The 13912-nt window shown below is 39.7% G+C and overlaps 1 protein-coding gene across 1 annotated transcript in view; it reads left to right on the forward strand.

Annotated features, from left to right (window-relative positions):
• The window catches only part of LOC107599415 (RING1 and YY1-binding protein B), a 29227-nt gene continuing 15315 nt past the window's right edge, over positions 1-13912 (forward strand). The window contains exons 1-2 of the mRNA XM_016290996.1: positions 1-228; positions 855-980. Coding sequence (XP_016146482.1) covers positions 203-228; positions 855-980 — 152 coding nt within the window. The 5' untranslated portion in view covers positions 1-202. The remainder of the gene's footprint in view (positions 229-854; positions 981-13912) is intronic.

Here is a 13912-nt window from a genome sequence, read left to right on the forward strand (position 1 = left end):
GCAGTCACGGGGTTCGCAGTCTTTTCGCCCTGCCTAGAGTCAGTCAGTCAGTCAGTCGGGGGAAGGCGAGTCAGCCTGCAAGCGCGTCTCTCTGTGTGGATCCACCACCATACACACACGTACACGCTCACACGGACCTTCACACACAATTATTGTTAATTACTGAACCCTTTTCGGTCTTTTGAGAATCTCTTTTTCCACCATGGGCGACAAAAAGAGCCCAACCAGGTAAGAAAGCGTCCACAGTCGGTAGTTTCCGAGGCGGTTTTGGTGTCCGCGCGGCTGATTTAATTTTCTTTCGCTCGGTGGATATTCGGATGCTTTTCTCGAGGAGTGTTTCTCCTTTCTCTCAGAATCAAGCGCAGCTATGGCGGCTTTCTCTTCTTCACAGAGGACTCTAAACACGACTCGGTGCCTCTCAGACAAAGAGATTTTCTTCCTACGGGATACGCCTGGCCTCTTCGGACGGGGTTTTTAATCGAAGTTCGCCGTTAAATGGACGGTTTTTGCCATTCAATTTCACGCCGTTCACCGACGCGATATCTTTAGCTCGCTGGCTAACGCTAACTGCCGTGCCAGCGGACACCAATCTAGACCCTTTAAGTGTATTATATCTTTGTTAAGCCCGGTGACTAGGAGCAGTGGAGAATAACCGTGGCTAGTTAGCTGGTTAGCGTGAATTTCCAGTATTTTCCGGTTCTAATAAACCGTCCTCGCACGTCATGGCTCGGATTTTCTGTCACTTTTCTGTGCCACTTCGGTTATGTTAAACGCATTCAAGTCAATGTGTAGGATGTTCGGGGGACAACATGGAAGTTGACCTTAATAATTTGGGCTTCTTTTTGTTATTTAAGGCCGAAAAGACAAGCCAAACCTACAGCGGACGACGGATTTTGGGACTGTAGCGTGTGCACTTTCAGAAACAGTGCCGAAGCCTTCAAATGCAGCATCTGTGATGTACGGAAGGGCACGTCTACCAGGTATGGGCATTTACACTGGACTTCTGCAGTATTGCAATTCTGATCTCATCATTAATGCAGCTGATTTCAATGCTTTACTTGTTGATATGCTCTTTAAGATTCATAGAAACACCAGTCCTATCGTGCAAGTTAAGTGTCATTTATTCAGTCTGATGACTGGTACTAGATTGAGTGTGGCAGCCAGCCTGTGCAGCCATTGCAGTGTCAGGCAAACTTTCTTTGTCCTGCATTAGCTTGAACACAATTTATTGCATTGGATTTGCCTGCAAATGCTTTGACTGCAGCTCCATGATCATGCGTGCGTGCAGATGCATGTTTGCTATTGCAGTGCTGCAGTGTTTGGCTCCAGTCAGATTTCCCATTGAACGCTATGGCTGGCATTTGTTGGGTTTGATCAAAGGCATTTAATGTCTGGGTGTGTTTATATGCTGTCAAGCTATTATAGAGACGTTTGCTGTTCAGATTCATTTCTTGGGGTTTCCTGGTATTATAAAGCGGTTAAAACGGTTTAAAGGTCAATCAGGTGTCAGAAATTCTTCAGGATGTGACGCTTATGTTGTAACAGGTCTGTAAGTGAAACATTTTCTGCTTGATTTAAGAATTGGAGTAACATGCTGCCCATTTGTAATATCAGTTTAGCTAAGAGTAATGAATCAGACGTTAATGTTGTCTTTCTGGTTTGTCTAATTGGATGATTGCATTGCTCTCGTGTCTGTGCTGTTCGTTTGGAAGCTGTCACTAACAGGTCTAGGTGTGCTCACGAAGGTCATTTAATCAAGTGTTTCTCATTCTTTGTTCTGGAAGACTACGTTTTGGAGATCACCCTTATTTGACCCCTCGTTCAGGATGTCTGGTTGGTTTTTGAAAGCAGCATAGATGCATCCTTCGCTCCCTATGATATCTCACAAAAAATGTCTGTTGTTAAACGATGTAACCATGAGGAACAACTTTAATGATACCTACAGCGCTTTAACACTTCCTGGCTTTCAGTTCTTTGCCATTTTTTCCCCCAAATTGAATAGGTTTTGAGCTGTTCATGAGATATTCATGTGCCTACTGGCTGGACACTTCAGTATCTGTGTAGTAGGCCTACATTTCAGTATCTGTTGTACATTCGTAAAAATAAAGGTTCTTCATTGGGAACTATGGTTCCATGGAAAAGCTTTAACATACATGGAAGGCTTCCATTGCAAGAAAGGTTCTTTAGATTTTTTTAAATATTCTTTACATTCGTCACATCTGTTCACGGAAAGCTTTTTGGGGAACCAAAATTGATTCTTAAATGGCATTGGTGTGAAAATCCAATTTTTTTTAATGCGTGTATAGTGCTGGGCGGTATGACCAAAAATGTATATCATGGTATTTTTCAAAATTATACCCGTTTCACGGTACATGACGGTATTTTTTTTCATGTATGACCGGGTGTTAATCATATTTTCTACTGATTGAGAGAGGAAATACTGCAGTATATTGACTTAGAATGCCCTATTTTACTGTCATTATGAGTGAATATTGTCAAAAAATACCACACTAAATAGTGACTAAACACGACCCCTTGTAATACATGTTAACCAGGAGTCACTCATTTATAATCGCGGCATTGTCTGATAAAATCAACATGCATCTACACTAAAGAGCGGCTATGCGGTTGTTTTGGCTATATTACTTTTTTGTCTCATGCAGTGCACTGCCTGCGTCTGAGTAACAAACTAAAACAAACAAAAAAGTGCATGTGATATTAACAGACAAACTACGCTCATATTTATAATTCCAAACAATCAGTAAGCGACAGGTGCTGCGGTGCGGCCAACTGAATTCGCTGCTTCTCTGCCACTCACTGCACAGAACAGACGCCAAGAGAGGTGACACTTCTCCGGGAAAGTCAGACCTCGCGTTCACGGGACAGCACTGGCGAAATCTTCCAACTGAACCGTAGCTAAGGTTTATCCAAAAAAGTCGCTAGGTTTGTCAGTATGAATATTCTATGGAAAAAGCTGCTAAAAGGGTCTGAAAGTTGCTAAATCTAGTGCTAAAGTCGCGTTCGTGAGTGTGTGAGACGCGGGAGTTGATGGCAGGGGGCGGTGGATATGTGTGACGGTCAATGTGGATATTGTGGATGAGTTCTTCTGCGTCATCACGTTCTATTAGTTCTACAGCTTCAGTTTCAGAACTTTCACGCTTCGTAACACTTATAGCTGTTCCCTCACCACAGTGCAACAGTGAAAAGGGACCCCTTACAAACAGTGTCACGTTCCGAACGTTGTTTAAGCGACATGTTTATTCTGGTATTTAAAAAATTCATATCATAACAAAAATAAACACCGATATACCGCCCAGCAAATAAAAGTGCACATGTGCAGTGCTGGGGTATTCCTGTAAGCGAGTGTAGCTGCGTATCCTCAGTTACGTATGTTCTATGTCTGTCTGGGCTGCACTGTGTTTTTTATGTGTGAACCCGCCAACACTTCTCATTAGCTGACTGATGTGGTGTGGACTGATGAGTAATATGTGGCTGCACACAGTAATTCATCTGCTCTTTTATATCCAGTACTTTTCTTACATTTGGGGGAAAGACGAGGTGTTGGGAGAATTCAGACACTCCAAAACGGCATATTTGTCAATAACGATTAGTGTGTTTATTCCCTTTCGAAACAGAGCACCACTCATGGATCTGTTTGCAGAAAGCAGACGCGTTACGTTTGTGGTAATGACAAGAAATGATACCATGCATGTCGAAAACCCCTTCATCTCACTCTCGCTGGCAGCAGTCCAGCTCCTATCAGTCAACTAAATAGAAATCACACGATATTGCTGATGAGAGCCGCTCTGTCTCCGTTTGATTTGCGCTGTCAAGCTCTGATGGATGCGATTGTTTGCTGATGTAAGAAGCCTGGCTCCCTTTGTAATGAGGACTAATTAGCCATCTTGTCCACATTTGATGTATTCCAGTGGTGCACGGGAGGGAGCGTAGGGCGCTCGCAGAGAAACGATGCGCTCTTACAAGTGTGCAGCAGTTTATGCTCCCATCTCAGCACCTTTTATCTCTGTTTCCCCTCAATGAATGGGTCTTTGTGGTGTGATATGGTATGATTCCACTCACCAATTATTTTATCTTTGTTGGTCTTTGGATTTCAAAGAATGCAGCAACCCCCTGTGCAAGGATGCTTGTAGATTAGCAGTGCATGTTTTTTGTCATGTAAAAGAAGGTCTGTTTAAAGCACCAGGATGGTTGTGGAGCTTAATGTGATTCCTGAGCACATTGAATTCGGGCTGATCGATTATTTTCATGCAGCATGAACTTGGCTGCCGTAGACTTTTGAAATTATAATTAAAGGCAACTTTTAGGGAAAAATGTTAATTAAGCACAAGTCTCTTTTGCCCAATTGACTCACTAACAGACCTCTTGAAGGTTTGGATGTTCACTTTGAGTGGGCAATTTGACGCTTGACAGTGTGCTAATTAAGTGTTGAATGAGTTATATGTGTGGCTTTCATGCTTGTGTATCTGCAACTTACAGGATTGTATGAGTTGGATGACATGTTTGCCGGAGGGCATGTCTCTCACTGTTTTTTTTACACACAGCAGCTGCACACTTCATAGACTCATTCACTTTTTGTTTCTATGGCAGTAGAGGTTATCTAGGGTCATGCTACTGTCAACCCGGCAGATATTTGTACTGCATCACTGTGGGCTTGTTGCATGATATGTAAGAAGAAATGCGGTCTGTATATTGTGAGGTAGCACTTTTTGAATTCGAGTTGCCTTTTGAGGTGGTTTTAATGCTAATTTTTGACTAATCTGAACCAAAAAACACTCTCAAGGCTAAAGGAAAGCTTAAAACGATCTCCTTTCCTCTGAGCCCATCAAAATCAAATTTCCTCACGCAGCAGATCTTAAAGCATTGTGTTTTAATATTACATTGGAATCCTGAGAACAGGAGTGAAGAATGGGACACCTTGTTTCAGTATCAGATTCCGTGGTTTCTGTGTTCCAAGATGCATATCAGTCACCCACAGGTTAGAGGGAAGAATCCATTAGGGGATTCTTAAGTTGATTGATGTGCCGGATCAGGGGGAAGTGCCATTTGGCCTTTGTGTTACCTTGATCTTCAGCGTGAGTGTACTTTTACTTCCCCTGAAGCTCCCTGCCAGGTCCCAGCCAAAGTTTTTCCCCTCTTTTAAAGGGTTAGTTCACCCAAAAATGAAAATTCTGTCATTAATTACTTACCCTCATGTCGTTTCAAACCCGTAAGACCTTTGTTCATCTTCGGAACACAAACTAAGATATTTTTGATGGAATCTGAGAGCTGTCTGACCCTGCATAGACAGCAACGCAACTGAAATGTTCCCAAGTCCAGAAACATAGCAAGGAGATCTGTAAAATAATCCATGTGACATCAGTGGTTCATCCGCAATTATACGAAGCTACGAGAATACTTTTTGTGTGCAAAAGAAAAAAAAAAAGACTTTATTCAACACATTAACAGTAACACATTAATGTTACTTTATACAACTTGAAATGTTAATGTGTTAGCATATGTATAAATTCATATTAACCAAGATTAATAAATGCTGTAAAAGTTTTGTTCATTATTAGTTCATGATACCTAATGCATTAACTTAATGTGGGGAAAATCAATTCGCAGATGCATTGCAATTCCTTTGCGGTTCTGAACTGGTCCGCATTAGATTATTAAATTATAAAAAAATCTGTTTATTGATAAAGCAAACACAGGACAAAATGTTACAGATATAGATTGTATGCAGTGTGCAACCTGAAGAAATGGCTCTCCCAGTGCTTCTGCAGCAGCCTATGTACTTTTATTTTTAAAGGGCATATGTGTTTACTTAGTGCATCACGTGCTCAGTAGTTGATCAGTCTCGTGCAGATCTACAGAAAACAAGATGTACTGATTGGCATAGTTTAAAGTCATTCTGATGTGTTATTTAATTTACACTGAATGAATTGTTACAGAGCTGCCTCTTATTGTATTTCTATTGATTGGTCTGACAAAAAATATTTTACTATAGGGCTGCATGACAAATCATATGCAATATTTAATGCGCATCTTGTCAGAAAAGCCAGTTCCATAATCAGCGGTAAATCTCCATCACGCTTTCACATGAAGCATATATTAATGTGGTTTTGCGCAGCTTGTCAGTGAAGAACGGGTCTGTGTAGTAAATGCTGCTCCATGTGAAAGCACGCACGTGATGGAGATTTATCGTGCTGCCCTATCTTACTATGGCTTTTTTACAGAAGCTTTTCATTGAATTTGGCATCTAGTCTCTTTAACTCACCAAAGATTTGCAGAGGGCTACCTTGTTGAATTGTTTTCTGAATGGTCACTGAATCAAAATCGAATCAAAATTGTGAGATGTTTTTAACATTGCATGTTCAATGAGTTTCAGTTGTTGACAGTCTCTCTCGTGTGTCATGTAAAGGTAGGCACATCGAGCAAGCAGATTGAATATTAAGTATGTCACAGCGCAAAAAACTTAAGGTACCAGCACAATAACACACTCAGCAAAATATCGTCTAATCATCGTCATCGATAAAATCCCCAAAAATATAGAGAGATTATTTTTTTTCAATATCGCACATCGTTAATATATCACCCAGGCTGATTTGTCAAACAATATTTGGCCATTTTGTTATTTGGGATTGGCAGTTTTATGAAGTTGTATGAAGTGGGGTCCAAAAGTCTGAGACCACCAGTTAAATTGCTTCTATTTTAACAAAAACTTTTTTTTATTTAAAAAAATTTATTTTAGCTTTTTAATTTCATGTCATCAGCATAATATTCTGTTCTGGAAATCTACTAAGAATATTGTAGAAAAGTACATTTTAAATGCATCTTTTAAATACATCTCAGTCTTAAGGACCCAATCAGGGCTCAACGCTAAGTATTTTTTTCTAAATTCAAATTCAATTATTTGGCCCTGCCACAAAAAAATAAAATTGTTGCTCTTATAATTGTTTTATACCCATGTTATCTTTTATTTTAATAAATAAGCTTATATGGCACCAACGTTTTAGATACCAATTAAATTTTACAATTCTCTATTCTAATTTCGATACCACAGCAAAACAGCAAAAACTACTACCCCCGGTTTCTCAGACAAGGCTTAAGCCTAGTCCCAGACTAAAATGCATGTCTGGGTTATTTTAACTAAAATAAACTTGTACTGATATATTTTAAAACATGTAAGTATGGTTCAAGATGCACACCAGTAATGTTTTTTTTTTTCTATGGCACATTTATAATATGCTATATATTTATACATTTATAATAGATACTTAAATGTCCTAATTGAACTATGGCCTAATCCTGGTTTAAGCCCTGTCTGTGAAACCAGGCCCTAGCCTAACAAAGGTTCAAACATTATTAAAGACAAGTGCAAAGTCAGTAAATAAGAACAAATTAACAAATTACAAGCAATAGCACAATTTGATGTATAGAACAAAGAGACAAATTAAATTATGCTTTAGGAAAAACAGCAGATGGCCTGAATGAGAACGCAAATTCACTCTCTGACAGCAGGTGGCGCTTATGGAACAACAGCGATACAGTGTTTCCTTGTGTTACCGCTGTAAACAAAGCAGAGCTGTGCTTATTAACACTACTTTAAATGCATTATACAAAGCCAAGATTAAAAGAAAACGCCATGTAAACTTTTCTGAAAACAGTCAATTCCCCTCAGAGATACATTAATATAAACCCCCAATTCAATATTTAGGATTTTATTCCAATATTTCGCACATTGTGAACAGCAGTCTTGCTCTGCTTTTTACAGTATTTTCTCTTTACACCCGTCTTCAGCATCTCTGGCCTCTGTTAAAGGCCATTTACAGACCTTGTAATATTTCCACACAAATCACATCTTGATAAATGATTGCATGCTTGTGTGCAAACCCGGAACAGAGATCGGTTGAAATAAAACAAAAAATGGCCAGTCTTCCGGTGCGTCTGTATTCCCCTGTATAAATTAAATAATAGATGAATCATTGTTAAAGTTACGAAGTTAGTCGCAAAGAAGGGTATTTTGACGTACTTTTGTATGTATTTGTCCGTTCAAGCTCTGTTTGCGTGCTGTATACACAGAACACAGCATGTGAGTACTGAATGGAGTTGTATTTCGCGTCTTGCTTGAATGTTGTAATATCGCTAGAATTTTTAAATTAGGAAGGCCTAAAAACACAAATTTGTCAACTGTCCCGAGCATCTTTCACGCTGGCCCCGGGCCATTGGGCAGTCCTTATTGTCGAGCCCTGCCACTGAACACCATCCTCCCTGCCCTGGTTGATGCTTCGTATTGAGTTTGAACCAAGTGTGTGTGTGTGTGTGTGTTTGAGTGGGCTGAAATTGGCCTGAAAGTGATTTAGCAACAGAGAAATTGCTGGCCATGTGATTCTGAAGGGAGGCAGATGACAAGGCACCAGGGAGGAGATAAAAAAGGGACCAAAAGAATAGAGAGAGTGAATGAATGCGAGTGTGCGTGTTGTACGTGTGTGCGCTGTGAGGAGGGGGTTGTGGGCCACTGCATGCTGAGTTTGATGGACGGCTCTGTTGGGATGTGCTCACTCAGCCAAGAGCCTCTCAGAGGGGAGGCAGAATGGAGCACATCATTATCCAGAGCAGGGAAGCACTGGGCTCACCCTCCTTCAACTCTCGCTGTCCTCCTCCTCCTCATCCGCCGCATGTCATTCAGTCAGTGGAGCAGAGGAGGCTTCCGTTCGCCTGACTCGTGCATATATCACGTAACCACAGTCAGTGACGTTCGGTGACCACAATTAATCAGCTAACTGAGTAGGAACTGAAACTGTTTCGATTGAAGGACGCTGCCTCACGGTAGTCTGCGGAGCCAAGCGCTGATGAAGATGTTACGGCAGACAATGGAAGCCGACGTGACTGACAGCTCGTCTTGATATGAGCTGGAATCTGTTTTTGCCGGAGGAAATATACGGCCATTCCAATCTGCAGCTGTGGTTGTAAATAGATGTTAGAGCTAAGAGGATTAGTCAGCTTACTTTATTGCTTGCTGATGTGTTTTTCTATGACATATTGAAATTCTTCAGAGCAGTAAGGGCACGGATTCACAGATAACGTATGAAGGTGATGGCAAGGGAAACATCTTTTATGTGAACTCTTCATGTGAAGGTTTTATTTTACAACAGCATTGTCTTTTGGAAAACATGGTCGCTTAAAAATCACATGCAAAATATCAAATCAAGCAACATCTGCAAACAAATGCTACTAGAACCATTTTTTTTGACAACCAGCCTCCGAATATGGTTTGTCTATTGTTTTAATTCTTTAATAAAATTCTTTCAAAAATGTCTATAATTTACATTTCTCTTATATTCTCTTTAATGCAGTTTTTTGTTTTTCTCTCAGTGCAAAAGTCAATCACAATGGAGTAGTTCAGTGACACAGCATGGTTTTCTATTTGAGCTCTTAACAAAAAGTGCTTCATTGTTGCATTTCCCCTTATTAGTTTAGCAGAGCAGGCTAGTCAAGACATAAATATTCAATAAATTGTTGTTGAATAGGGTGCATATTGCACAGCCTTTAGCTCGTTCATACTGAATTGTAATTATACAGGTCAGAGGCAAAAGCGGCACTCAAGGGTGAGTGAATTGGATAGAAAAGTGATCGCTCTTTCAGGCCGGCATGTGAAAAGAAACATGACAAGCATGTGCTGATAGATGGATCCTTATGTGTGCTAAACACAAACATTACACCTGGTTTGCAGTCTGAGTGATGAGGGGAATAGTGCGGTTTCCTTTGGTGAAATGTCAGACAACGCAGGAAGCCTCTTGGATGGATCAAAAAGAGAAAGAGATGTTTAGACAAAAAGAAACTTCTTTTAATCGCTTGCTTTTTTTGCTACTTATAGACAGGCCCGCACAGCAGCTGTGCCCGATTTCCAAATCCAAAATGCCAGTGTCACTTTTTTAAATGACACTCGAGGAACAAATCCCTTGTTTGTGTTGAGGAAAAAGTCTTGTTACTTTTAAAATCTTTCTTTTTTCATTTTTAAAAAAAAAAATTTAATTAGGGCTGTGCGAATTAATCGAAATCGCGATTTGAGCGTGCGCGATTTCTAAATTGCTTTACAGCACAATTTTCCGCGCCCTGACTGCCCCGCAGTATGCTATCCGAACCAATCAGAATGCAACGTGCCAAATGGAGCACGAGAACAGAACAGACCAGGCGGGCATACAAACGTAACGCCAGGTTCACACACTCCACCTGTGGTGCGTATTTTTTCGGCGCCCATGTTAACGGATCAGAGCGTTCACACTGCACGCGATTGTGCCCCGGCAGTGCACTCCAGGAGAGGTGCGTCTGCAACAGTCATGCTGCGATCGTTTCCGCACGGAATCTATTTCTGCTGTGCTGCGCGCTCTGAACGCTCTCAGGCTGAAAGTGACAGCGCATTATTCGCAGTAAAATAATAACATGGATTGGCACGGAAATTTCTGCTTCTGCACCGCATACACATACTGTATACATACTGCAGACGAAGTACGTGTGAACTTGGCGCAACAAATCTAGTTCAACAATTGAGGCAACGCCACAAAGAGCTCTATGACCAATGCATGGCAAAAAAAATCCCTGGACACGGGATTTTAATTTTATTTTTTTTCTGCCATATGTCTATTCTAGAGACATTTTGTTACACCTTTACTTAGTGATTATTTTGCCTTATGTCTGTTCTAGAGACATGTTACAGCTTTTTGATAAAGCTCTAATTGGTTTTCTTTTGGAAATGTTTTAAATTCACACTGAATGCATTTATGACTGTAAAGCATGTCTGTGTGTGTCAAAATCGTGATTAAAATCGAAATCGCAAAATTGATCGAAGAAATCGCTATGTTTTTTTTTTGTCCATATCGCACAGCCCTAATTTTAATTTTGATGTTCATTTCGATGTCTATGAAGCAGTTTGTGACTTTGTGTTTTTAAATATTGCTTAGAGGTTTTATTAATGTATAAAATTAATAGAAAATTAAATTCACATACTATTTAGTTTGACCTCCTGAGGGTGATGATCAATAATTTTCTGCATTCTGCTAAAACAATATCCAGCAGATTGCATTTGGGCCACTATTTGGTGTTTTTATTTTATTTATTTTATACACTATACACTCCACTAAATGCTGCATTTTCATATTGCGTTTCGCATCCATGTCTAGGGAGAGCAGTTAGATATCATGGTTAGATTTTTCACCACAGCTGAAATCTTCTCCCCAGAGAGCAATTTCCTCAGGGAAGAGAGAGGGCAAAATCCCTCCAGAAGGTGGAGATGAATGTTTAATGTCCTCCACCCAGTCGAGAGTGACAGCACAAGAACCCAGGGCCTGTTCTCTAGGGCTGCGTTTACACTGCAAGTCTTAATGCACAGAGATTATCTTTTGACCATATCCAATTTTTTGGCACGTCTGTTTACATTCACTTTAGACACTACTGGTATCCGATATCTGTGTTTACATTAATTAATTCCCGCCCAAAAGGATTGTCTGCAGTGATCGCTTTACTATGCACATGGTAGACCCTCGGGTTTTAAATGGCTGTGCTATTAAAATTATTTATATAATTCACGTTGAATGGCCATTATTATTTGCCAGCATGAATAACGGCTGTCATGGATGTTTTGCAGCACAAAATCTGACTGAATGGATAAAGACCGGAAAATAACGGTAATTTTAATTTGTTAGACTATTTTATCTACAGCTCGTTAGAGGTAGTATTCTTTAGTGAAATATGTGTGTTTAGACATAGGTCAGATGTCCAGATATCAGATGTGTATCCACACAAAATCCACATTTGGAATCGAATGCAAAAAAATTGGATCTCGTGCGGGTTTTTGTGTTTACATGTGTGCAACAAATTCCGATCTGTGTCAGATGTGAGCGAAAGATCAGATTTTTTTTGTGCCAGTGTAAATGCGGCCTAGGTGCTCTCTTCACTATCTGTAATACAGAACGTACAACAGGCACAAAGCCACTAATCGCTTAGTAGAATGGCTTATGGGAGCCCGGTCCCAGAGCTTGTTCAACACACGCACACATGGCAGCTTCATCATCCCCCACCAGCAAGACGCATAATGCTGCTACGCCAGAGGATCAAGGCACTCCGCTCCACGAACTGTCACTGCACATAACTGTCGCATTTGCCATGATGTAAGAGGCGAAGGATGTTAAATCTAGTGGAGAATCTCACGAATGCTGTCAGGAAATGTCTAAAAAATGTAGCGTATTTTTAGGACAAATATGAGTGCTTTGCATTGCTTTTTTTACATTCAGAGTCCTCCATTTGAGATTAATTAAATCCATAGGCTCAGTAGAGAGTCTGGGTTCAGTTTAACTAGCCTTGTCCTTTAAATGACAACAGATTGCTTTTTAGATTGCAGTCTGCCTATAAAGTAGGGCTGCACGATTATTAAAAAAATCATAATTATCGATTATTCCCTTGAAATTGTAATTGCAATTATCAATTACGATTATCACACTTTACATTGAAGGATGTTTATATAATTGTTTGATGCAACTGCATGCCGCATTTTTATATGAAAATAAACAAGCTGAAAACACTTTAACTGAAAAACTTTGAGTGCTTTTCTATAGTATTAATCAAATTTCAACTATACATCGGATTGGCGGCAGCTTTAAATGATAAAAAAAGTAAAAATATGTATGGTATTGTAATGTTATACTAAAACTATAATTTAAATAATGGGAAAAACCCTTAAGATAACATTAAATAACAAAAAACGCCTCTTAAGCATGCAGAATAACATAAGTGGACTTTGAACGATTAATTACCGCTTTGAACGATTACATAATTGTGGCATCCATACTTGTAATCGCGATTAGAAATTCAATTAATTGTGCAGCCCTACTACAAAGGTACAGCCTTGTAGTCCAATACCATGCATAAGTAGCAGATATGTGTCCCATTGACCTGATTGTCCTCTCTCTAGGCCACTTTGTGCCCCTATAGCTTGCAAGAGTCAGTGACAGTGATTGTCTGGTTAGGCTGCACTTGAAATGGAGAGCTGTTAATTGAGCACTTTTTGTAGCCTCTCTTCACTGAAGCGTTCTTTCATTCTGTCTTGCTTCTACAAGCAATCTGTTTCATTTAATGCAGCCGTAATTTACTGCACCGCTAACATTTGTGTAACTGAAGCCTAGAATGGAGTCTCACGGAAATACCAACTGCTCCAGGAATTAAAGAGCCTCCATGTGCAGTGTTATTAATTACAGAGCATCAATTTAAGGTGACACATGCCACCTTGGGGGTCTTTTCAGACCAAGGCTTGTTTTCACACATTCCTACATAGGGATGTAACGATTAACCGCGAGCTGGTTGAAAATCGATTCAAATATGTGACGATTCAAATCGGTTGAAATGCTAAACAAATCGCGATTCAGTTTAGGGGTAGGAGTTTATATGAATGCATGTCTGAGGGGAAGTTACTGTCTTTAGAAAAGTTTAGATTAGGGATGCTCTGATCCGCCTTTTTCGCCTCCGATACCGATACCTAGGGTTTGGTATTGGCCAATACAGATACTGATCCGATACCAGTGAAGTTTTTTTCCCCCATTTAAATAAATTTAGAATTTATATATCTCTGTGTGTGTGGAACTGATAATCATTCTTTCACAATCTACTAGATACAGACTACTTATTTATAAAGAAAAATAAAATAAACAATAAATATGAAAAAATATAGGCCTATGTATATTTATAATCTATGACAAATGTATCATAAACTAGGTTAGTGGGTAATTCGGCAGCAAAATTATTCTAGAAAAATCATTGCACAATTTTAGAAATCCAAACATTTAGTGAAAAAAAACTATTTTGTGGGGAACAAATAAGTGTTGCACTAAATATGGTAAAATGTTACACATTGCTATTT

Source organism: Sinocyclocheilus grahami, unplaced genomic scaffold (genome assembly GCF_001515645.1).
Source record: "Sinocyclocheilus grahami isolate Dianchi unplaced genomic scaffold, SAMN03320097.WGS_v1.1 scaffold266.1, whole genome shotgun sequence".
Lineage (NCBI taxonomy): Eukaryota > Metazoa > Chordata > Actinopteri > Cypriniformes > Cyprinidae > Sinocyclocheilus > Sinocyclocheilus grahami.